The sequence below is a fragment of the Amyelois transitella genome, chromosome 16, assembly GCF_032362555.1.
Source record: "Amyelois transitella isolate CPQ chromosome 16, ilAmyTran1.1, whole genome shotgun sequence".
In the NCBI taxonomy this organism is placed as follows: Eukaryota; Metazoa; Arthropoda; class Insecta; order Lepidoptera; family Pyralidae; genus Amyelois; species Amyelois transitella.
Window position 1 is genome coordinate 8,184,308 of NC_083519.1, and position 27,171 is coordinate 8,211,478.

Genomic DNA, 27,171 nt, shown 5'->3' on the forward strand with positions numbered 1-27,171 from the left:
GACATCGTTCTTAGTTTTTCAAATTCAAACGGCACGCCACATATATATATAATAAAAAATAAACGAAATACATTTATAAGATTTACTCTGGTGCTGTTATCACTTACCTACATATCTTTAGAAGTAACATTACTCCTATGCTTTTCCTGCCCAATGCGCTCCCCGGTTGCAGTATAATAGTTACAATAAAAAAAAAGTAAACAGGACTGTGATGTATAAATAATATTTTTTCACAAAACCAAAAACAATATTAGGTACTTAACATAAAAAAAAACTAACGCCTAAAAGATAAATTACCTATGCTTAAATCTAAGCGACATTTTTTTTATTTTTTTGTTATGGTAGTTAGCTAATTCTATTTAGATTTTTTTTGGTTCCCCTGCAAATGCTACGCAGGTCAGACGGCTGTCGCTGACTTACCCAATTCAGGTTTATGGTCAAAAGACGCACCCCGAGTTCCTCTCCTGAGGGCGTCAGGAGGAAGAAGAAATCAGTTCAGACCACGAACATTCCATCATATTGTTTTTGAGCAAATATATATTTCACATCTTCTTACAAAAACACTTTGCAATCTTCAGATTATTGTATAATTTTGATATTATATACAATTACTTGAAAAAGTCACTATTTACATACACTCACTTAGATAATTACTGATCTAAGCACACTTTAAATCTTATAACCAAATCGATCTCTCAGACCTTAAAATTATTTTCACAACGCGTTTTCACTTAACTATAGTCTTCTATAGCGACGTTTTACAACTACTATTGACTTCTTCACTCGGTTCCTCTCGTTTAGTGTCCTGTTCCTGTGCTTCTCTGAGGGAATCTGGGAGTTTCATGTTGTTCGTTTCTGGTAGAAGAAGGACCAAAAACGCGGATAGACCCGCCATTATGCCAAACAGCATCGTCGGTAGGTACTCGTAAAATCTTGCCTGAAAAGATAGAATAGATATAACACATTTAATCCTTTGCGAAGTTAACAAGGCCAACGGTCTGGAAAGATTCAAAGGTCTCGTTCAGGTGATTGATGTGATGGAATTGAGATTCAGAAATAGACAAGTTGCTAGCCAATGCAGCCCGTGCAGCCTTAAAGACCAATGCCAGCCTAGTTTTACAATGTTTACAGGATGCAGATAAGTAGCTGGCAACATACATACACACATATGATCACGTCTATATCCCTAGCTGAGTAGGCAGAGCCTTGAAAAGACTGATAGGCCACGCTCAGCTGTTTGGCTTAGTGATAGAATTGAGATTCAAATAGTGACAGGTTGCTAGCCCATCGCCTAAAAGAGGAATACCAAGTTTATAAGCTTATTATTATTAGTTGGCATATAATGTGTTTTTTCCTGGCTACCAGACAAGCATTGGAACTTAAATTTTTTACTCTGTTCTACGGTAAGTTACTAAGGAAATTTAAATAAAAAAAAATCCCATCAGGCAGGTTGATGGTTTACATTCTCAAATTATGAATACTATAAAAAATCGAGATGGCATTAATAAACTTACTAATAAAGGAGTCTGCGGTGCCACAGTAGAACCTATCCTTCCAATAGTGGAGCACATGGCAAGAAGGGTAGTTCTGTAATTGGTCGGGAAAACTTCTGCAGCGAACACGTACAGCGAGTTGTAGGCCAGAGTTATGAAGAATTTCCCTCCGAGGTACATCACTAGCGATAGCACGCCAGCTGAAATATAAATTTCGACAAATGTAAATTAGGATACTTAAGTAACTAATTCGTATTATTAAAAAAAAATAGTATGTTACTTTGTTTATTTGTAGGTAAGGGCTAATCTTCGGAAATACTGAATCGATAATGGAAATTCTTCCACTAAAAGTCCATTATCTGCGTGTGATAGAGGCTATGTATGTACCGTGGCTGGCCGCTATATAGTTATTTATAATGAAGATAATGCCCTCAAGCTCGGTGACCGACTAATCGTCACAAAAACGTGACCAAAGTCAAATTTTTTGTACAAATCATGAGTAAGGTAATATTTTGTTCACCTCGTTAATGGGGTATTTCAACATTCAGCCTCTAAATTCTGGTATTTGTATATTAATGATAAATATTTAAACATTTACTTGATGTGTACCTACATAGCAAGCATGTTTGTGACATTTTATGAAGTGAATTCTTACTTTTACCACAGAACTATTATAATTGTAATAATGCACATACTCTCAGAGCAAATTGCATTTTTTTTCAATATGCAAAATAAACATGGCCACTTGTTTAGGTATATTTCTGTAATACTATCTAGAAATAAGCAATAGGACAATCCCATATTTTGAATAACTATAAGGCGCATTAAATCTTTGCTAAGATAATATATATGTTGAAAAACTGGAAGCCAAACTAGATTATGTGAAATCATATAACTAATGTAGGATCTTCTAACATTGTAAAGACAAGATAGAGATCTTTGAAGCAGATTCTTTGTGAATCTATATACTTAGTACCTATTTCTTTAAATTGCAATGAAAATTATTACCTGGCACAAATCCATAATTAATGAGAATCAGCGCAGTCAAAAAGAAAGCAGTCGCTATGACTTTTTTTCTTCCAAATCTGTCCAAAAATATCAATTTGCACACATTCGCTGGTGCCTCTATTATGAGCACTACAATATAGTTTAAGTAACTGTTCCCTGACAATTCAATAGCATTTATAGATAGACCGTAGTACACTAGAGTCGAAGAAATCCACAAGAAAGAGCAGATGAACAGTCTTTTCCAAATCATCAATGATGTAAACATTTGCATGAAAGACGATTGATTCGATTCTAAAGTCTCGAACTTTCTGGCGTCTCTTTGCTGAGTTGCATGTTTTTCCACTTGTTCATAATGGTCTCTAGGAACGGAAACTTTGTTAACTTTTTCAGATTTCATCAAAACGTTGAGTCCTTCTTCGTAGCGTCCTTTGCTGAAGTACCATCGGAAACTTTCAGTTAGCATCCAGATGTAAACGAAGATGAAGACTGACGGGGTGTAGATTAGGAAGACCAGATATCTCCAGTTCTCCAGATACCAGGAGAGTAGGGTGACACAGACGCCGCCCGTGATGAACATGGTGTTGAAAAGGAGACTGACGAACACCCTGCCTTTCGGTCCAACCAACTCCATAGCTGAAACAAGCACGATATCTTTAGTAACATATTGGGAAATTACAAAATATATAAAGGATAATTACTAAAGAGACGTGTACACAAATCAATGATCGTGGTGATCGTGGTCAAACGTGCCAGGAGGATGACAATGAATTCAAACTTTGGTTAGACTTGTTTTCAATGGGAAAGTTTATTCGGAAGACTTAGAGCTAATAAACAAGAAAGATAAAAGAGTTCACAAAAAGAGAAAATTTAAGACACCGTACGTCAAGTTAGTTCCGAGTTAATTCATTGCAAACAAAAATACAGTGAGATAGAAAATAAATACGGATAGTGCTACATGGTAGGTAGAGTTGAACCCCACTATTTACATAATGTAGAAGACGAGTTAAGGACAAAAGCTGTAACAACTAGGACATCAATCCTCAAGAAACACAATTGATTTGAAAAAATATATCCAAATCTTTTCTGTAATTACTTCATTAGCAATCAAGGGAATATGCAATCATGTATGCGCTTTGACGGAAGATACAATCGGAACTTCTGAAAAATATTGAAAAACAGTTTTCCTGCTAAAACGGCTAGTTTTTGTAACTCGTCACCCAACCTTCAGCTGAACGCCTCGTTAGCTAACGAACTAATCGTTTATTTGTTTCTATGTTTTTTTTTGCCCCAAAACAACTTCCTGTGATTTGTTTTAGTCGCTTTCGTTGCATTTTTCGTGACTATAAGGCGCATGATTCGACGCTTCAAGTTAGACATCTTTAACCGGTCGAGCGCACGTCTCATTAAAATTAAGGGCACGTCTCATTAAAATTATCTTTTAAATTCTTAAGCGAAAGATTACGTTAGAAACAAATATCCTCATTGCTCTTCCTTTTGGTTTTTTCTACAAAAAATTGTCATCATCTACATTATTGTGAAGTTGACTTTGAAGAAAATGCTGCAGTGCAGTTTGTTACTGCTTCTTCCGCGCTGACGCTTTGGAAGCGGCATAAGTTTTAAGTAATTTATTTGACGTCGTTGTAAAACCAAAAGATATGATAATTATTAAGTAATAATTATAACGTTCCATAATAATGACAAAAGTAATGAATTTGAATTATCTGGAGTTAGTCCAGTCTCCGTTGAGTCTTTATTTGTCTGAACGCCTAGGATCATGATCATGCAATGGGCAAGTCAGGGTTTTACACGAAGCGACTTCTGTCCGACCTTCGCGAACTTCGCAGGCAATCTGAACATGGTTACAATTCGTTGCCTGAACGAACCCACACTGACTGACAGACATACATTTCAACGCACAGCCCAAATTGCTAGGTAATTCCTACATGCCTAATATAGCCAAGAGATGCATTTCCTAAATTTCTTGTGGCAACAAAAATGAATGGGATTTTTCGTTTTACGCAAGCGAAACCTCGGGCATATTCTAGTAAATAAATAAATTCACAGTTGGCATACTTTCGTCAAGGAGAAACCGGTTTGGTGCAAGTTCAAGTTTACTATAGTAAAAACTACACGTTCAATTCCATTATGTAATTTATAGATACCTACTTTTGTTTTGTCATAGTTAGCAACGCGCCTAGTATCTTGAACAACGGTAACCGCTTACCATCAGGCTAATTATCTTTATATATATTAAGCTCTTCCATTACTTGGAGACTGGCTAAATGACTGACTGACCACACACAGCAGCCTGAACCCCTGGGTTTGGAGATTTGAAATTTGACATTTTTGTATGTGGTCTTGGGGTCCACTTAGAGTTTTACCGGAATTTTCGCGGGAACTAACAAACTATTCAACTGTTTTTTTGTTTGTCGCTTCTAGACGTTTTATATTTTATCTGTTTATATTTAAACAAAATTTGCTGTAATTGACAGTCTCTGAGACGTAAGCGGTAGGTATATAAGTATATTTATTATGTTGTCATAATTTTTGATTTCGGTGTGACTTTCCACTTCTTAAGTTTAGCATTTTTTCGAATTCTATGATTGACCTATCTATAAAGAACTAACAAACAAACCAATTCACTTTTGCATTTATAATATTAATTGGGATCCGAGATTAAGACCTCCTTTTAAACATACATACATATATTTACGTCTACATATAAAATTAAAATTAATTATATTAAATAACTAATAATAATAATTTAAATTTCACATTATGTATCACATGTAGGTAATAACAAATATTACGTACATAAGTTTGTTGCAACTCAACATTTAGAAATGTGCTGGTAACTCGTATCACAAAAGTTAGCAGCGCCACGGTCGCTGATAAGAATAGTTTACGGTATAAGAGAAACCTGATTGATTTTGAAAGCGAATTTCTGATTTCTTTACCTACCGTTATGGCGATATTTTTGTTGTGAATCTTGTATACCTATAAAATTCTTGTGTCAAGAAGTGTGTTCCGAAACGGCTTGACCGATTCTCATGAAATTTTGTGAGAATATTGAGTAAGTCTGAGAATCGGCCAACATCTATTTTTCATACCCACAAAATGCAAAACCACGTTTGCAGGGACAGCTATTAATATAGAAAGTTTATCAAAATATGAAGTAACATAAAAAAAGTACCACCGATATGGTCGATTAAAACATCGGAATGCACAGATTATCTTATCTAATACTCGGTGTATTAGACTTTTGAGAGAAATATTTGATAGCTTACCAATTTTCTTAAGGCGAGGGATATAGTGACACATAGTGAGGAAACCACACGGCAGTCTACATTCTGACAAAATAATGCATGTGTAACCATAATGTAATTATGTAACCATAATGTAATTATGTAACCATAATGTAATAAAGGGTGTGTTTTTCTTTTTCCATTCCAGAAAAAGCGGCGGAACAAACAACACCGTAGTATTCTTTAATATACAATATTAGATTATACGTAAATAGGTTTACATAAAACCAGTATATTTTACGATTATCAATTTATCAGTTAATTGCCTATCATTGCAACAACGTTAATGCAACATATATATTCATGAAATTTATTATTACAAGTTAGTTCGTCGCATGCGCAATCATAATTACATACCAACAGCATAATACGCTGCTCAAAATCGTTGAAATTTAGCAAGGAGTTATTACTAGGAAATAGAGGCTAATACGGTGAATTAGCGTTAACCTAGATGGGTAAGGTCAGACAAGAGTAGCTTTGGGTAAAAAGCTGATTTTATCAGTCCCGAATCAGGATAATCTTTGTTAATGTCGCGTGTAAAATTTGAAAAATCATTAGTGACCATCCTTAGACCACATAAAGAAACATTTAAAACTAACTGTGCCCGGGACTTCGTTCGCGTGAAATAGTTATTTTGGGCATCATTGAGCCCTCAAGGATGAATAATTTTCCCCTTCTTTCACATTTTCCATTATTTCTTTTTTTAGTTGCAACGTGATATTATATAGCCTAAAGCCTTCCTTGATAAATGGTCTACTAAATACAAAAATTTTTCAATTCGAACCTGTAGTTCCTGAGATTAGCGCGTTCAAACAAACAAACTCTTCACCTTTATAATATTAGTATAGATTACTTAACACAGCAGTTAGAGATATCCATTCATATGACAGTGTCAGAGAATGAGTAAATTTTCTTAATGTAGATTTCATCATTAGTACCTAATCGTTTCTGATAAGATGCCGTGCAGATTAATGGAATTCGTACTTTAGTCTTTATGTTGGCAGTAAGGGCATTGTGCCTCCCACGAACCTTGGGTCAAGGAGTCTGTCCGATGTTAGTAATTATTTCTATACTTCGCAGTCGATCGTGAAGCACGTAAACACATTTATTGGTTGAATAATAAGGATTTCTTATATTTATTAATTGTTGTTAAACTTGCAATTTCTAAGCAGAACTATTATCCTCTCGCCACAAAGCTTATTCAAATAAATAAGTGAATCAATGATAGGTTTGGGGGAATATTTTTTTGGTTTTTAGGTTACACTAATTTGGGCACTTTATATTGTCATCGGTGTCTTAATTTGCGATAGACCCTTGTTGGTAGGTAGGCTTATAAACTTGGGAATATTCCTTTAGGCGATGGGCTAGCAACCTATCACTTTTTTAATCTCAATTCTATCATCAAGCCAAAAAGCTGATCGTGGTCTATCAGTATTTTCAAGATGTTAGCTCTATAGTCCAAGATCCCAGAGCCGTAAGACACAACTTATTTTCTAAAGAATGGATCTTTCCATTCTCAGTAGTCTTTCGTGTACTTTTAACCCAGATAAGCCTACTGTCCTATATTTAGGACAGTAGAAATAAAAACAAATATCAGAATACCCTCTTTATCTAAGATTATTTAGTCTTATGATTTGCAGTAAGAAACGTGTCAGCTTTATTAGAAAAAATAAAAAGACAGTTATTTTAACAGTTTTTACCTTATATTTTACCTTATAAGTGTGTAATAAAAGTGCGTTGCAGACATGGCAAATGACAGGTATGTATAAAAAGTTATATTTTACTCCTGAGTTGTTTTTTTCTGTGTTAATATCTAGTTAATAACCTTAACTTTTGTACTAAATAAATATTCTAGCAAAATAATATAAATAAATTACATATAACTTGTTACAAATACTAGTGTACTATATATAGGACAGTAGGATAATATACATGATTTTAGTACAATAATACAAATTTTTCTTTACAGACCGTTAGCTGCGCATGAAATTTTAGATGCTTTAGAAAATGTTTCTGATAATGAAGAAGATTATAGAGAACGACTGATATGTATTCTACCTCCTCCTGTTGATCCTGACTGTCTCACTGACGAAGATTCGGGTGAAGAAGATAATGTAACTTTGAATAATTTGCCACGAAACATTCTGCTTCAACCGGCTGAAGTAATGATTCAAGGGCAGATTATGGTGAGTGATACAGAAGAAGAACCTTCTGATTCTACAGGTCGAACTAAACGTAGGCGTACCTACGCATGGAGAAAACGGGACTTGGCAAAAAATCCCGTGAATTGGCCAGATGTTCAAGGCGCTTGCCAAGATAAGCGCCCAATTGAGTGGTTTGAAAACTTCTTCGATGAAGATGTTATTTCGTTGTTGGTGTCAGAGAGCAATAAATATGCTGTCAAAAAGAATTTGCCTGGAGACATAACCACTGAAGATATGAAATGTTTCATCGGCATATTGTTGGTTAGTGGTTATTCATGGCTCCCCCGTAGAAGAATGTATTGGGAAAACTCCCCTGATACAAAGAATGAATTGATCAGCTCGGCTATGACTAGGGATAGATTTGACTTTATTTTTCGCCACCTTCATGTAAATGATAATCTGGATTTGCAAGACAAATACACAAAAGTACGCCCCCTAGTTACACTCCTAAATAAAAAGTTCTTAGAGTTTTCTCCTCTTGAAGAGCATTACAGTGTAGATGAGGCCATGATTCCCTACTATGGCAGACATGGCTGCAAACAGCACATAAAAGGTAAACCTATTAGGTACGGGTTCAAAGCTTGGGTTGGTGCTACACGGTTAGGGTATGTTTTATGGATGGAACCATACCAAGGTGCTACAACTATGTGCAATCCAATATATAAAGAATTGGGGCTGGGTGCAAGCGTTGTTCTCACTTTTTGCGATGTGCTGATTTCACGTGGCTTCGACCTTCCTTACCACGTAGTTTTTGATAATTTTTTTACTGGGACGCCCTTGCTGGAAGAGATAACAAAGAAAGGCCTTCGTTGCACTGGGACAGTTCGAGAAAACAGGACATCTAGTTGTCCTCTGATTACATCAAAGTTACTGAAAAAAAAGGAACGTGGTGCTGTCGATTACAGAACGACACATGACAACACGTTCATTATTGCTAAATGGCATGACAATAATATATTCAGTATTGCTTCTAATGCTGTAGGAATAAATCCTAAACAATCTGCCAAACGCTTCTCACAAAGTGAAAAGAGAAACATTGTCATAGAAGAACCACATATGGTGTCCATCTATAACAAATATATGGGGAGAGTGGATCGGTCTGACGAAAATATTTCACATTACCGAATTGGTATACGAGGTAAGAAATGGTACATGCCGTTGCTCACACACATGATTGATCTTGCCGAACATAATGCATGGCAGTTATATAAAATAAATCATGGAAAACTGGATCATCTTGGCTTTCGCAGAAGGGTAGCAATTGCTTTGATTGAATCAAACAGAAAAAATGCCAAAAGAGGGCCTAGCCGACCCTCCCATCATGAACATGCTGATAGTCGTAAAGACCAAATGAATCATCTGGTTATTCCTCAATCGAAGCAAACACGCTGTCGTCAATGTCACAAAAAATGTTTGACACGTTGCAAGAAATGTGATGTTGGAGTGTGTGTCAAGTGTTTTGAAACATATCATTCATAAAAAGTGTTAATCTAGTAAATTACATATAACAATGGGTAATATAATCAATAGTTATCTAATAAACTACACTTTTTGATTACATTCTGTTTTGTCATAAATGGTCTTTTATTTCCTCTTATTATCCTACTGTCCTACATATAGGACGGCTGTTTCCCTGAAAGCCTTACACTTAATTTTTTTTTCATAATTTTTTTTATGTTGCATAAGATCAAATAAACTAAATAATATAACTTTTTTCAAAATTTTCAGAAAATTTTAGTTTCAGGCTTATCTGGGTTAATACCTGCATGTTTGTGAGACTTGCCCAGTGACACCTGCGCAGGTACCAGGCGAGAAAGGTAACTAAAAATCACAGTTACTTAACTTAAATTTTTATGACTGACTAGCTTTCCGCCCGCGGCTTCGCCCACGTGTAATTCGGTTATATATAGCGTTTTTTAATGATCTCGACAGGGCTTTTTCTTCCACAGGCTGAAATCTTGTTACAACTGGAATTAAATATAGCCTGTGTTACTCAGGGATGATGTAGCCTCGTGATAGTTAATAGAAAATAAAATTCGGGTGTTTTATTTATGCATACCGATTACGCCGAGATTTATGGACCGATTTACGTGATTCTTTTTTTGTTCGGTAGAGTATACTTTCAAGTTGGTCCCGTTGTTACCTAGTCAGGATCTGATGATGGTATTCCAGGGAAATCAAGGGCAACCTCAAATTTACAGGCAATTACGTTTTTGACAATTTCATAGATCTGTTTAAGTATTTGCGTCTGATAGTCATCATCCCATGTGAATGAGCTGATGATGGAAGGTACAACTCCTCAACGGTTAGGAGTTGAAAGAAAATTCTTACGAAGTTATACGTACATGTGAGGCTATTAGGTTGACCTGATAATAAAAAGTAAATCTCATTAACGTTAAGAATTTAGGTGAAAATGGATGCGGACAAATTTCGTCTCTTCACTTGTTTCCTTTTAGCTGTTTGTATGGGTAGTGTTAACACAAAATAGGGATTTAAAGGCGTGATGTTATTAATGTTATGCATGTATGTACATAATTATGTATGTTAAAGAGACGACTGAAAGTTGTCATACAAAGTCTTTTTTTTAAGGATGGGAAATCATCAAATGACCTCTCCCGCTCTGGGTGGAACGGAAGGGAGTGTCAGACTTTTACTGACTAAAACCCACCTCGTTCCTTCAGTTGCCCTTTGCGTTCCGGGGCCACGGTATCTAGTTAGAACTTTCCCGCAGCCCCGGCTCAGTTTATCCCGTTTCCCCCCCCTTGGGGGTTGACATTTCAAAAATCCCTTCTTAGTGCTCACTTATGTTACTAAAGGAACCTCTGTTCAAAATCTCAGACTCCTATACCGAGCGGTTTCGGCTGTGCGTTAATAAATCAGTCACCCAATCGCACCCCCTAAATCACGATTGGAGGGTAGTTTGAAAAAACTTATAATGTCAAACATATTTACTTGCCTATGTACGTGTTCATGCCAAGTTTCAAGTTTATAAACCCAAGGAATAAGATTTTTCATAGAAACGTTTTTACCCCTTTTCCCCCCCTTGGGGGTTGAATTTCCAAAAATCCTTTCTTAGTGCTCCCCTACATATCCCAAGGAACCTACATTCCAAATTTCAGCTGTCTACGACCAGTAGTTTCGACTGTGCGTTGTCTGTCAGTCAGTCACTCAGTAACGGAAGAGTTTTATATATATAGATATTTTTATATATATTTTATAGAATATTACTCTGAAGTCATATCAGAGAAGTCAGACGCTTTCCATGCGCCAGAACTTTTGTCAGACGCTTTAAAGCTCTATCAAAAAAAAAATTAACTTAATTTATTTTTAAATGTCTGACTTTTATATATGTTATTCAGATAACTATTACAAAGTTGTATTAAATCAGTCAGACAGTTTGTAATGACCAAACACCCCTTAAACACAAGAATTACTCAGCCTCGAGTATGAGCGCGATAACACAATGCGCATGCGCGTCAGAGTAAAATATCTAATATTTGAAAAGTACTTACTATTTCAATTTCATATTTTTGCATATCTATTCAAATACGATGAAATTTATAATTAAAATAATAATTAATCATTTTTAAAATAATGGGAAAATGAATTTATTTGTAGCAATAATAGCCTTTCAAAAAGAATGAATTTTATTTTATAAAATATATCTATTATAATAATTTCAATAAAAAAATAATTAATTATGATTAATCAATTGAATTATTATTTTATTGTCTCTTAATCATCTTCATCATCAAAATAATCATTTGAATTTTCATCATTTATTAAATCTCTATACTGTCTACTCAAGTCATCGTCCTCATCATCAGTTAGATTGTCGTTGCTGGCAGCATTTTCTGTAAAAATAAAATCATAAACAATTAAAAAATAGAATGACAAATATAATAAATTGTAAGCCAAAAGTCAAAGTACGGTACCTGGTTCATGAAGTGATTCGCTAACGAATCCGGGTAATTGGTCACCATCAAACCAATGAAAACGGTACTGGTTATCTTCTAACGTCCATCCATTATTTTCCGGAGTAAAATAGTTGGTTGTTTTTGATTTGCATTATTATTTTGATGATGAAAATTATTAAGAGACAATAAAATAATAATTCAATTGATTAATCATAATTAATTATTTTCTTATTGAAATTATTATAATAGATATATTTTTTAAAATAAAATAAAAATCATTCTATTTGAAAGGCTATTGCTACAAAAAAATTCATTTTCCCCTATTTATATGCAAAATATTATATTATTTTAAAAATGATTAATTATTATTTTAAATATAAATATCATCGTATTTGAATAGATATGCAAAAATATGAAATTAAAAACAGTAAGTACTTTTCAAATATTAGATATTTTACTCTGACGCGCATGCGCATTGTGCTATCGCGCTCATACTCGAGGCTGAGTAATTCTTGTGTTTAAGGGGTGTTTGGTCATTACAAACTGTCTGACTGATTTAATACAACTTTGTAATAGTTATCTGAATAACATATATAAAAGTCAGACATTTAAAAATAAATTAAGTTAATTTTTTTTTTGATAGAGCTTTAAAGCGTCTGACAAAAGTTCTGGCGCATGGAAAGCGTCTGACTTCTCTGATATGACTTCAGAGTAATATTCTATAAAATATATATAAAAATCAGTCATAAAAATTTAATTTAAGTAACTGTGATTTTTAGTTACCTTTCTCGCCTGGTACCTGCGCAGGTGTCACCGGGCAAGTCTCACAAACATGCAGGTATTAAAAGTACATGAAAGACTACTGAGAATCGAAAGATCCATTCTTTAGAAAATAAGTTGTGTCTTACGGCTCTGGGATCTTACTCTACTAGGTATCTATGTGACTATATGTATGTATGTATAGAGCTCACTAAAGTTGTCCATGGTAAAGAGTTAAGAATCAAGACTCACCCAAAACAAAACAAGCTGTATAGACCCCGCCACCAAACGCCGGTTCCAGAAACTCGAACACTATGAACATTTCGTAGTTGACCGACAGAGCTCGGATGACGCCGAAGACGCCATTGGAGACTGCAGCGAAGATCAGAGCCACTCGGCGGCCGAATTTGTCTGATAGAAGTCCAGTGAGGGGAATGGAGACGAAGAAGCCGGCATTGTGGACTGTGCCAACCAGGGAGCGCTTCCAGTCTTGACAGGCGAGGTTGAACTGCAAAAGAAAGGTTCTGATTAAATTATGAGGCGGCAAAAGGTTCAGTAGCAGGTGTAACCATGATCACAATCAGGTTAGGTCGACCCTGCAAAGGTTGATAGTTAGATGGGAATCGATTCTTGTACGATTATGACTACGATACGTGTCGTTCGATTCTTAAACGTTGAGGTTTTGGCTAGCTTTCCATTTTTAATGGCATTGGCATTTTTATAAAAAGCACTAAAAAAAGAAGGTCGTGTCTCTGAAGACAGACAAAATAGATTGGAAAAAATAAAAAGAAATATCCCAAAAGCCTTGATAAAAATGTAGTAAATAACGAAAGGCTTTTGTAAAACAGAGGTGATTGGGAGACAGTTTGGTCAGGGTCAAACGTAATAGAATCAACATGATTTGATTGCAGTGATTATTCCTTTAGACGCCTTTCATGACATCCATTTAAATAAAAAAGAAAATTATTTTTTTAAAATGGTGAGAAACACTATACACGGCACAGATCAGGCGTTAGATAAGCATAGGTGTAAAAGCACATGATAGGTTTTCATATCAAAGTTTATAAAGGGATTTTATTTTGAAGCGATGGGATGACTAGATGACAAAATGACTAACCCATTAGACAGGCACTGCGCTACTGCCTGTCTAATGGGTTAGTCATTCTGTCATTGGACCATACAGCAAAATGCGGTCTTCGAGTCACTTTTGGCCCTTAACATGTAAGGGATAACTTAAAGGCGTGAAATATATATATATGTGAAACCACGGCCTATACCACGTGGTATAATGCCCATAATAAATAGTACACTGGCGACGATAATCGTAATTTCACAGTTCGCGAGAAATTAATGAATCACCCGCGTCGCATCGTGACTGGCACGTTTGCCACCACGGGGACCATGTATGGAGAATAACATAGGTGTGTAGAATTCAATAAACTATTTAAATATATATACATACATACATACATAAAATCACGCCTCTTTCCCGGAGGGGTAGGCAGAGACTACCTCTTTCCACTTGCCACGATCTCTGCATACTTCCTTCGCTTCATCCACATTCATAACTCTTAAATATATATAAAAAATAAATTCAAAAAGGTAAAGACTGTCGTCTAGTGATGAAAGCTGGGACCAACAGCTCAACGTGCCTTCCGAAGCACAGAGAGGTTTGAGATAATTTATGGTGTGCCCCTTGTGGTCATGTCCAAACGTGGATCAAAAATGGGTAATGAAAATGTAGACTAGGTTCAAAATTTTTCGGCCATGCACTTACGCCTTTTTTCTAATAACAATCCTACCTTCTGGCTTAAGTCCCGGTTGCATCCTTATCACTCTGGAGAAGAACATAGGGTATGCCTTTGGCCATATGGATCCTAGATTGGGTGAGTCAGGTTTTTACACGAAGCGACTCCCATCTGACCACCGCAGCCTTTGCAAGTAAACCTAACCTGTATTAGATCGATCATGGTTACACATTCATCCAGTTGCCTGAATGTGCAGGTTTCCTCACGAAGTTTTTCCTTACCGTAAAAGCATCGATTAGTAGTCAAACAGTAGTTTGATGGCTATTTCAGAAGTTATGTGTTATGTACATTGGTATATGGCCGAGGTGGGATTGGAACTTGTGCCTTTCTATGCATCACGCATTTTAATCGGGCACCTTACCAATTCGACCACCAACGTTCTTACGCTTTTTCTTACGACAATATGCATTTTAGAAGCTATAGGTAAAAGCTCGTATATGTCTTTACATGTATGAGTATCATCATCAGAAATTAGGTACAATTATGACATTTTGTTTTATCCTAACACATTAACTGAAAAAACTATGAACAATGAAGTAGGTATATTATTATCACACAAATCACATGTACTTTAATGTCTCTATAAAGTCATAATTCACTGCAATTTGCCACAGCACTTCAACTGTAATTATTGTAATCAAAATGATTGACATTTTTAATGGACCACAGATTATTTGAACAGCGTAAAGTATTTTGCGGGTATTTTGGTGTGATATATCATTAACTATTCGCATATTTCGTTGTGTATAAATAGCTCCAAAACGTCGATGGTTGAACGGTTAAAGAGTCAGAATAAAAAAGCGATGCACAAGGTCAAATTTTACCGCGGCCAATGCCAATGACTCTTTTCCGAGTTATGTGTTAGTTTGTTGCTAAGCGATGCTAAAACATCATGAAGAACCTGCATGAGATGTGTTACCATGATCCATTATGGGTAAGGTTTCCTTGTGCTGTAGCGGAGGTCAGACGGGAGTCGTTTCATGTAAAAACCTCATCTGAAGAATACCTACCTTAAAAAGTACATACATACGTATGGTCACGTCTATATCCCTTGCGGGGTAGACAGAGCCAACAGTTTTAAAGACTGATAGGCCACGTTCAGCTTTTTGGCTTAATGATGGAATTGAGATTCAAATAATGACAGGTTGCTAGCCCATCGCCTAAAAAGAATCCCAAGTTTGTAAGCCTATCCCTTAGTCGCCTTTTACGACATCCACGGGAAAGAGATGGAGTGGTCCTATTCTTTTTTGTATTGGTGCCGGGAACCACACGGCACTTAAAAAAGTAAAGACTTATAATGCGAAATAACAATGCAGTGATCGAGACAAGTGGAATGATGTATTCTATGGCTATTCCTCCGAGAAAGAGAACTGATTTAATGAATGTATGTGTGTATACTACATATCTGAGTAGCCAAATCTGATAGACCTATAAACTCTTCTTCCGTGACAGTCCGGCCGAAATATACAAAATTATGAAGCGACAGTTCAATACAAATTGCTTCCGAGTCAGACGCAAAATAATTTGTTAAATTATTGTAATTTGGATATGATTTTAACGTTAAAGTGAGCGAAGCGGAGGCCATTAATTTGTCCAGCATTAATTGAGGCGGTCGACGGACAAATAAACTTGATTTTTAAACGTAAACTAAGCTTTCACGCTAGTCCTGTGCCGAAGAAAAAACAGTGAGCCAGCTGTTTCTCTCCTCGTGCTGACTTCAAAACATCAGCTATTCTTATCTGGATAAATATTGCGTCCAAGTCTTGTGAATTGGCTTTGACTATCCCATAAGATGAAGGTGTGTGGATTAAATTAAATTAGCACTTGTTAGCTTATTCAAAGTTAATTACCGTGGCTTTGGATGAGAGAATAGAAAACCTGATAAAAGGACAGATCAAGAGTACGCTAAACCGACGAGCATGTATGAATTAATAAATATATACGACACACATTATACAAATTGAGTTCTGAGCCTCGTAATAATTTCGAGACTTGAGTTACGAGATACTTATTCAACTCAATTAAGAGAATTATGAATGTAAATGAAGCGAAAGAACTATGCAGTGATCGTGGCAAGTCGAACGAATTTAAGTCATTTCTCAGTCAGTCCAAAGAAATCTCTGCTCCTCCAGTTAAGAGTCGTGGAATATTATACCTGTCATAATATCGTATATAAAAAATTCTCGTGTAACAATGTTCGTTCCCGTACTCCTCCGAAACGGCTTGACCGATTCTCATTAAATTTTGTGAGCATATTGAGTAGGTCTGAGAATCCAACATCAATTTTTCATACCCCTTAGTGATAAGTGTTGTCCACCCTTAACATTTTTTTTTACTAGAACATACATACATACATACATATCATCACGTCTATATCCCTTACGGGGTAGACAGAGCCAACAGTCTTGAAAAGACTGAATTTTACTAGAAATTGCTTAAAAAATATTTATAAGGCAAAACAACGTTTGTTGGGACAGCTACTAATTATGATGAAAAATACCTCTTTGACAATAGAATGTTGCTCCAGATAGACATAAGATTCGCAAGGAATCTCCGTGGACGAGTCGAAGTGATGTGGTGAACAGGTTTCATTGCCAGTGGAGTTGGTGAAGGGTGCGTACCGTACACACTTGTAGGGGTTTCCCTCGGGGTCGTGGGGAATCGTGAAGTTGATGTCGTGAGCTTCAGGACACTCGGGTATCTCGCATCTGGAAAGGGAAGCGTTGTCGTAGGTCAAGTTTTGATAAAGTCTTTTTAAATATACACGTTTTTTAATGGGATAGAAAGAGCAAAGATTCAAAGCCACTTTCAGATGGATGGCTTAAAGAATTGAAATTTTGACAAGATAAGTAGATCTTACTTTGGTGTATCCACTAAATAAATCCTATATTATAACCAGAAGGACATATGGTACTTTTTATCCTGATAAAAACTATAGTTCCAGGGGAACTTCTGGGGGATTTCTAATAAAAATCTGTAACCTTTGTTTGTTTGTTTGTAATATCTTTATTGCACCGATATTTACACAGTTACAAGAAATAGTACATACTTATAAAAGAAAGAAATAACTTTCAATGGCGGACTTATCCCATGCAGGGATCTCTTCCCGTCAACCGGTAAATAACTATTAAGACACTAGTTGATTAATTTAAAAAACGGCAAGTAGCTGTGTTATTAGGAATAATATTTGAAGGTGGCGCTAAACTCGCGCGTGCGAAACTGAGGGTAGAAGCAAGTAATAAATGAATGAATGAATGAATTAAATATATATACTATGAGACAAATTGCACAGATTGAGTTAGCCTCGAAGTAAGTTCGAAACTTGTGTTACGAGATACTAACTTAACGATACTTTTTTTATAATAAATACTTATATAGGTAGATCAACATCCAAGACCCAGGTCAATCAGAGAAAGTTCGTTTGTCATCATGCCCTGACCGGAATTCGAACCCGGGACCTCCGGTGACACAGACAAGCGCACTACCGCTGCGCCAGAGAGGCCGTGTTTTACGTCATAATAAAAAGTGAAACACCGACAGTTTTTCGCGCGATAAATACGGCGTCGCGCGTGCTATGCTAGCCACGAAGCACCCGTATAATTATCCCTTGAATTCATACATACATACATACATATGGTCACGTCTAAATCCCTTGCGGGACAGACAGAGCCAACAGTCTGGAAAAGACTGAATGGCCACGTTCAGCTATTTGGCTTAATGATAGAATTGAGATTCGAATAGTGACAGGTTGCTAGCCTATCGCCTAAAAAAGAATCCCAAGTTTGTGAGCCTATCCCTTAGTCGCCGTCCCTTGAATTCATTGTTTGAAAAGTTCATGATGCATGTTGGGTCCAACAAACGCATATCTAATCCACAATGGTACGAATAGGTACGCAAAAGCAAGGTAAACCATTGTATTTGCTTGACCGGAAATAAACTCAACTGTTTTTTTTAAACTGTTTTTCGATTACTTATATAAAATATTTTTTTTACTCAATAAGTGACTGTTAGACAACGCACAGCCGGTTAAGATAGGAAGACAAATCTTGTTTTGTAGAGGAAATGTAGAGAAGTGTTACTACTGTTTTTTTATGCCATAGAATCCCGAGTTATATAACCTTTCCCTTGATTGGCTTTTACGATCTGCAGGAAACTTCTTTATTTTCATATATCTTGAAATATATATTAACGAGTGACACAGATTTATCGAATTAAGATACCGCTTAGGTGGCACCAAAATATCTACGTAGTAAATAAAGTAAAAATAAAAGAAAACCTTTATTATTTCCAATTTATGTAGATTTAATAAGCAAAGTTAAAGATAAAAATTATTTTTACATAATATATTAAACTATTTTTATTAACTACAATTTTTTTGATAGAATTATTACACAAGAAATCCTGGAGGTTATTTGGAAGGCGTTTACGGGTCTGAACCTAACATGAAGAGGCCCTTGAGTTCATTTTGGATTAAAGTGAGATGGCTGCACCCATGGAGATCTGTCCCCTCAAGTGCCATTATGGACAGTCCTCGACACCAGCCAAACTGTTTCCAGAGAGATTAACAAGGTTTGGATCATTCGGATGGGATGTTAGTGGACCGGACTGCTGGTTTATGGAGTGAGATACGGACATCGACCTCGAAATTATCTCTCATGTTATGTATTAGTTATGTATTTTATCTTGAATGAGAACCCCTTTTTAGGTTAAACACCACCATTTGTTATCGCTTACTGTCTTTAGCCTACTATTTCTATTATCAAAATATGTATAAGAAGATACTCACTGACTCCTTATATAAGACCATATAAGGAGTCTTATAAAGAATATAAAATAAGAGCCATATAAGGAACTTCTCAAGAAGACTTGCCGAAATTCCCGCGGGAACAGAAACAAACGAGACATTTCGTTACACGCGGGCGCAGGTTTAGTTGTCGGTAGTATAATAAAATAGTTTAACCTCATTTAACGGAAATAGTCTGCATTCTTGTAATAGTTAACTAGAAAGGCTACGTTGAAGGACTTGTTGAAATAATTGGCTATGATAATCTTAAGATAACTCGAAAATCAAACTATACTTAGTTATATTATAAACAAGGTTTTGCGCGGGGTTTCGCTGCCGTGGAAAATTCTGTGCTATCTTAAAAATTAATTCAATAGTTTTTGAGTTTATTCGTTACAAACATACAAAAATGCAAATCTTTTCTCTTTATTATTAAAGTGTGGATTGAACCTTTGATTGTTTGCTTTTAAGGGCTAAACTTCGGAAACATTTAGTCGATCATAAAAATTCTTTCACCATTAAAAAGGATTATCTGCGGACGTTATAGGCTATGAATGTACCACGGGCAAAGCCGTGGCGGGCCATTAGTCGAGTAAGTATAAGTACTTGAATCATTTGACCTTTTGGTGTAAGTCTTGTAGGCATGTGACCTGTGACCACGATACTAGATTAAGTCAGGATTTTATACGAAGCGGGCAGCTCATCGCCTTATAGACGAATCCCTAGTTTGTTAGCTATTCCCTTTATTGACTTTTACAATCCGCACGGAAAAGGAATCAGCTGATATTCATCATATCCATGAGTATTCTTCGCTACTAGCACTTGCAGAAGATAAATATGCACCTATCGCTTTTTACACTTTGACGGCCTCTCTGGCGCAGCGGTAGTACCTACGCTTGTCTGTGACACCGGAGGTCCCGGGTTCGAATCCCGGCCAGGGCAAGTTGAGAGAACTTTTTCTGATTAGACTGGGTCTTGGATCTTTATCTATATAAGTATTTATTATAAAATATAGTATCGTTGAGTTAGTATCTCGTAACACAAGTCTCGAACTTATTGCGAAGCTAATTCAATCAGTGTAATTTGTCCCGTATATATTTATTTACAAACAAACATCGGAAAGAGATGGAATGATCATATTTTAAAGTGTCGGGAACCACACGGCACTAATATTAGTAAGTACGGATGTATAGATTTGATATCGACCTATCGCCTTGTTATATTTGTATAACAAGGCGTAGATTGTTCGATCTTTGTCGATGGACTTATAAGTAACGAGGGTCCTATTTAAGGAATAGTGATATGGTATCACCGCGGTAAATATTAACGTCCCAAATATTTTAATTGTAAACACATCTATCTTTTTCTAATTAGAGGTTCGCACACACCAATATATTTATATCCTGGCCCATTGTCCCCAGTTAGTGAAGTGTGGTTCCCGGCACCAATAAAAATAAAGAATAGGACCACTCCATTTCTTTCCCATGGATTGATTGATGAGTCTCAATTCTATCATTAAGCTTAATAGCTGAACGTGGCCATTCAGTTTTTTCAAGTCTGTTGGCTCTGCCTTCCCCGCAAGGAATATAGACATGTATGTATCGTGGTAATCCAGTTGCCAAATGTGCACGTTAGCTCACGATGCGCCAATTAATATTTTAATTAGTAAATAGACATGATTATATGTATGTATGTTTACTGGTATGATTTAGCACGCCAACGTATGTATATGTGCCGTGTGGTTCCGGCTATTTAGAATAGGGTCACTCTAGGCGATGAAGGGAACAGCACATTCATCTAGTTTAAAGCTTCAATTCTGGTCAAACCATAAACTAGTGTGTGGCAGATACCTCTCTTCCCGTGCCAATTGTAAAGTCAATTAAGGGAAAGGCTCATAAATTTGGGATTATTCTTTTAGATTAGTCTTTTTTATAATGTGCTAAGCCGTAAGCTGTACAAAGATATGATTATATATTGTATTGTATGTATGCAATTATTTTTTACCTTCGATTAATGCTGACTTTTCTAATTAACGTCTTGACCACATGTTGTCGTTAACTTCGATTGCTGATAACACGTAACATAACATACAACTAGACCATATATGTCGGTTAAACATATTAGTACACGTGAAAGAATTTTATTACTATATAAATTTAATGTTACCTTAATAAAACTAAAATAAATCTAAATATCTCATCATCATCTCTTTCATATGGATGTCGTTAAAGGCGACTAAGGGATAGGCTTATAAACTTGGGATTTTTCTTTTAGGCGACCGACTAGCAACCTGTCACTATTTGAATCCCAATTCTATCATTAAGCCAAACAGCTAAACGTGGCCTATCAGCCTTTTTAAGACTGTTGTCTCTGTCTTCCCCGCAAGGGATATGGACGTGATTATATGTATGCACATATGTATAAATCTAAATAAAACTGATTAAAGAAAACTAAAAGATAAATCTACAAATAATCCTAAATATAAAACTTACACTTATTTACAAGAATGCAAGACCCAGCGGATCGGAGTCTTGGGGGTAAAGTGCCCAGAAGGCTGGCAGCATTTAACTTACAATGTGTTAAAATGTATAAATTTAAAGCATGGACAAATAAACACAGTTTTTTTAAGTTCATTATCGGTATTAATATACTTATGACTAAAAGTTTTAACTACAATAAACTGAAACACAATAAAAAAATTATATAGATTTATTTTATTTTATCACGCTCTGTACAGTTCAAATAAATAGTCAGATTTTATAAAGGCTGATAACAACATGCCGTGTGGTTCCCGGCACCAATACAAAAAAGAATAGGACCACTCCATCTCTTTCCCGTGGATGTCGTAAAAGGGATTTGGGATTTGGGATTCTTCTTTTAGGCGACGACGGGCTAGCAACCTGTTACTATTTTGAATCTCAATTTTATCATTACGCCGAATAGCTTAATGTGGCCTATCAGTCTTTTCAATACTGTTGGCTCTGTCTACCCCGCAAGGGATATAGACGTGACCATATGTATGTATGTATGATAACAACATAAAAAGAAGCGTTACAAAATCTAGTGATAACGTACTACAATCTGAACGTGCCTTTCGAAGCTTACCGGCGAACGATCCGAGTCATGCTTTGAATAGATTGCTTAACATACGTAATAGATATAAACGTTTATCGTTGGTCTATTAATTTCATAATATATCGGAAATATTATTGTACGTATTTTATTTTTAATATCTATTGTTTGAGCTCAGGAACGCCTAAAGGCGGAAAACTTTAATCGATAATAATATAAACGCTTATACGCTAATTTTAAAAATATGGCCCATTTAGTGAGTGGCGAGTCACCACCTGCCACATAATAGTCACGTATTCATGATTATGGTGCCAGAACTTCTCCAGCAATAGCCCATTTTATATCCATCCAAACGTCAACTCCATAACGCATCATTCTTTTCCTTATTTTGTAATAGCTCCACCTCCTACCGAGACCTGTTCATGGACATATAGTCTATTGATACGAGTATTTCCGGTAATGGGTTTTGGCAGGAGAACAGCTTAACATCAACTTCTCCAAAGGGCCTCTACGTGTTGGATTTATATCTCCACGCAAGCCTCTCAAAAATCCGGGGTGTATAGACCCGTGAAATCCAAGAGATGAAAATATTATTATCTGTTAGTTATTTAATGGTTTATTCTTGTATGAAGTCATCATGCTTTTGAATAAGCGCCGTGTCTAAAGTAGAAAATGACATAGTCATTTCAAAGTGTGCAAACAATATTGCACCTAGCCACTTCGCAATATTTTTTTTAAATTATTTTTATCATCGTCCTCTTGGCTTTAGTTTATCCAAACTATCTATAACTATTTACAGCTACTGATTGTATTTTTGTTTGTGAGAAATAAACTCGGAACTAACATCTACGTCTGCCAACTTTTTCTTACTTTGAATAAATCGTTCTTGTAACCTTTACCCCCAAAAGAACTAAATTGAAATCGCTTCATCCGTTGGGATCTATGATGACACAGACATACAAATACGTCAATCTTATAACACCCCCTTTTTCCCACCCGTCGAGGGTTCAAAACAAGGTGAAATAAATCACAATTTTAAACTCTTACGGTTCAAATAATTTAAATAAATATGTATGAAGGTATGTTTATCATCATAATTTTACATGTGTTTCGCCTTGAACTTGACATATTGTCTGTTTTTTTTTCATAGTCATAATATGAGATCAATGAAAGAATAATATGATTTCAAAGAAGAAAGGGCCACTGGATGTACATTCAAAAATCCTGTTTAATATAAACAGGATTTTTGAATGTACTTCATGTTTTATTGACATAATAATACGAAATGCGATTGAATAAAATTTTGGAAAAATCACGTGATAAATCTGTTATATTTGTCGTACTCAAACTATGCAAAAAGTAAAGAGGAAAATAAACGTTTTATTTATTATTTATTTATTTATGCTACACGGAACTCTAAGACACGGCAATAGAGGCGTATTTGCAGTGGTTGGTTAGGTTGATAATTGTGTTGAGCGTACATAAATAACTATCATTTTAGAAATAAAGTTAACGTACCAAAGGCAAATTAAAGTGACTTTTTTTTTGGTGGAAAAAAGTTATCAATGTAGTTATTTTTTCGCTCTTTCGTTTTCTAAAAACTTAACAAATGTCAGCATACGATACTCAGTAGTTTCAGTTATACATTGACCGTTAGTTAGTCAGTCATCATTCAGAAAGGCAAGAGTTATTAGATTAGATTAACGTAATTAGATTAATGTTTCTTCTTAGGTAGTTAAACCTAAACCATAAAACATTGCCCAAAATGATCACTTTTGTAACTCACCTATACTTGAGATCCAATGTTTCAAAATTATACACAGATGAATATAATCCAGCAAAATACACAGGTATCAACAAAAGCACAAAATTGTAAATATTAAATCTTCCGAAAGGTCCTAAAACTTTTAATATATCGTCAATAGTCACTTCTTCGTGTTTTTTCTCTGAACTCATTTTTGATACACAAAACGAACACTAATTTAAATTAAGAATTAAAATGCGTTAGAATACTTCATTTATATAAAAATGTTTCTAACAATTAATTAGAAATTTTGAAATAGGAACGTAGAGCGTTCGCGGTCAATCGACCGATAGTGCGCGCGCGTTGCTTCAATGACGGTTTTTAATGTCAAGAATCATTGCTGTACTCGTAAACGTGTAACTTGAAATCTTTGCCGAATAGGTCAATATTTGGATAAGTCTAATAGGCGAAACGAGTAACCGTGGGTTTTGCTTGGATGGTAATGCAATTATCATAGTACCTACGAGTAAAAGTTGTTTGAAGTATGAGGTAGTCATCTCCTCTTGACTTGAGTTCAAATTTTGTTCTTCCTGGTATTAATGCCCAATCGCTTATGGCCTTTACTTTTGCCCGCACCTCCGCCCGGGTTAAACCAAATCCCGTTTTTCCTGTTCCAGTGAAAATATCCAAAAAAACAGCTTTTATTAAGAAAATGAGTATTTATATAACTTATAAAGCTAGATACATACAGACTTCACACAATTTTAAGTTTCATATAACATTTCTACTGTCATTATAATAAATAACCAGTCAAAACAATGATAAGCGATCCGTGAAAAACTTCGGTAAACAAAAAATGAACGTTTTGTTTGAAATAATGTTTTGTTTACAATTGTCTAGTTTTGGCGACGATAACAAAGATCACGAATTTCAACATTGTATCCTTTCCCACACAAGTCGTGCACTTTCACGGATACTTAAAATTACACCATAAATTTTTAAATAAGTATATGTACAACAAAAAAAAACTTAATTTTGATATAATATTATTATAATGAGTTTTTATTAAAACAAGATATTCAACATTTATAATTATGTTTACATTAATGACCACTTCATTACAACATCGCGTAATAGCCAAGTTCTTATGTTTTGGTAAATATAAATAAAAACTTGCGTGTTGTTTATTAACTTCCTATTTAAACTCAATTAACTGATAATTACTTTATACGAGTAGTGTTACCACTTATTTTATTAATCTAATATAATAAGAAATTAATAAACAGAAGATATAAATAAGAAGATAATTTGGTTGACTGGAAGAAATCCCGATTGGCATAAGTCCGCAATTGTACACATTCTTCTAAATCCAATGACTGTTTTTAATTTTTTGTTACATTTCTTTTTATGTGCAATAAAGAGTTTACAAACAAACAAACAAACAATAAGATATAATAGATTATAAAAGAAGATTAAGAGAATGACAGGAAACACTACTCGGTCACTACTCCAATACTTGGTCAAGTATTGCAATTTCGACTTAACAAATTTTATTATAAACATTTATTCAAAATTTAATCATTTTCAAAAATAATATTTTACCCTTAAATTTTTTATTGTAAATAAAAATATAAATAATTGTTGAGTACCTACGTTTAAAAATGTTTAAGCACTGAGAAATATATCATAAGTATTTAATATAGTTATACAGTAATAGGTACATTACCGATATTTTAGGTCCAAGGCTTCAAAGTTATAAACAGATGTGTAGAATCCGGATAAAAGCACTGGTATCAATATGAGTACAAAATTGACAAAATTAAATTTTCCGAACGGCCCCAAAAGTTTCAAAATATCATCGATCGTCACATCATCACTGTTATTTTTTTCAGGGGCCATTGTGATTATTCTCTAATTATGATTAAGAAAGCACTTAAATAATTTTAATAAAAATTTTCACAGTGATTACTTGCACTTAATAATAAATGTGATTTAATTAATATTTATTTAACATTTTAAAAACAGAATGCGGCGCGGCCGCAGGGTCGGTCACTAAACTGATAGTGCGCGCGAGCCATTCCCTTATATGGTTTTTGTTGACGTGAATTACAAAGGCACGCTTAACTTTGACTTTAAAAAAAAGGTGAACATAGAATATTATGATTTATTTGAAAAACAGATTAAGTACTGAAAATGAAATTACCTATATAAAAAATTCTCGTAATGAGATGTGATTAATAATTAGATGATTTTTGTCATCATGGAAACTAATTTATGTTTATATATTTGCGTAAGTGTATATACTAGTAAATTTCATTGTGCATATCAGTTATATTTATAACTAGATGTGCCCGCGACATCGTTCGCATGGAGCAAAGAATTACCGGCTCTACTTAAAACATTATTTGTAGCTAGATCATACCTGTATATTTGCTAAATTAAATACAAATTTTCACAAAATACTCGTAAATAGTAAATATCACTTCTTTAAATTGTTATGAAGATTTTATTTATAGGACACGTGCATTGAAAAGCTATGACTGCTTCACGTGTTATAGATATTAATAAAACCAGTTCCACGGATATTGTCAAAAGCAATAAATATGGCCATGGCCATGAAAATATAACTTTTTATTTCATAAGATTTTTAACAAAAAATGTCATTAAACTGTTCACGATCCATTAAAATATATAACATAGTATGATGGCGTGAGTATTAACTACTACCTACACAAAATACGCTACAAAAAAAAACACATACAAACAAGATGCTAACATTATATACATCCAATTTTACATGGATTCCTGTGATTTAAGTGGCATAATATTAAAAATTATAATAATAAATAAATTTGGTGATGTCAAAAAAGATGGAAGAAATGAAAATGTAAATAAAATAAGTATAAGCAGAAAAAGCAGAAGCTACGTACAACGGTTATTTGTATTAATTATTTACGTTTTCTTTATAAATAAATTTCTAAATAAAAAAATCGAAAAGAAACAAATTTATTCAGAGAAAATACTTTTTTGTAAGTATATATTATTTTTAAATACTTTTTTTTCAAGCTGTCCTTACTT

General features: G+C 34.9%; 1 protein-coding gene across 2 annotated transcripts; it reads right to left on the bottom strand.

The window, feature by feature from the left end:
- Window positions 1-330: 330 nt before the first annotated feature.
- LOC106129593 (organic cation transporter protein) lies at window positions 331-26,123 on the bottom strand. Of its 2 annotated transcripts, none has more exons than XM_013328191.2 (6): window positions 25,820-26,123; window positions 16,995-17,202; window positions 12,939-13,194; window positions 2,502-3,134; window positions 1,515-1,693; window positions 331-937 (listed from the first exon to the last, which is right to left on the bottom strand). In XM_013328191.2, the coding sequence occupies exons 1-6, from the start codon at window positions 25,990-25,992 to the stop codon at window positions 746-748; spliced, it is 1,641 nt and encodes a 546-aa protein (XP_013183645.1). In that variant the 5' UTR covers window positions 25,993-26,123; the 3' UTR covers window positions 331-745. The 2 variants fall into 2 exon arrangements, with proteins under 2 accessions (XP_013183645.1, XP_013183648.1); XM_013328194.2 differs by lacking the exon at window positions 25,820-26,123 and adding an exon at window positions 24,136-24,460 and having other exon boundaries at window positions 332-937.
- Between the last annotated feature and the right edge of the window lie 1,048 nt (window positions 26,124-27,171).

Bases quoted from the DNA above. Each gene is read 5' to 3' on its own strand.
- LOC106129593 (XM_013328191.2), bottom strand. From the start codon at position 25,992: ATGGCCCCTGAAAAAAATAACAGTGATGATGTGACGATCGATGATATT. The intron at 3,135-12,938 runs GTGAGTCTTGAT...TGCTTGTTTCAG, and splicing joins TACAGCTTGTTTTGTTTTGG to CTATGGAGTTGGTTGGACCG. The intron at 938-1,514 runs GTAAGTTTATTA...CTATCTTTTCAG, and splicing joins CACCGCAGACTCCTTTATTA to GCAAGATTTTACGAGTACCT.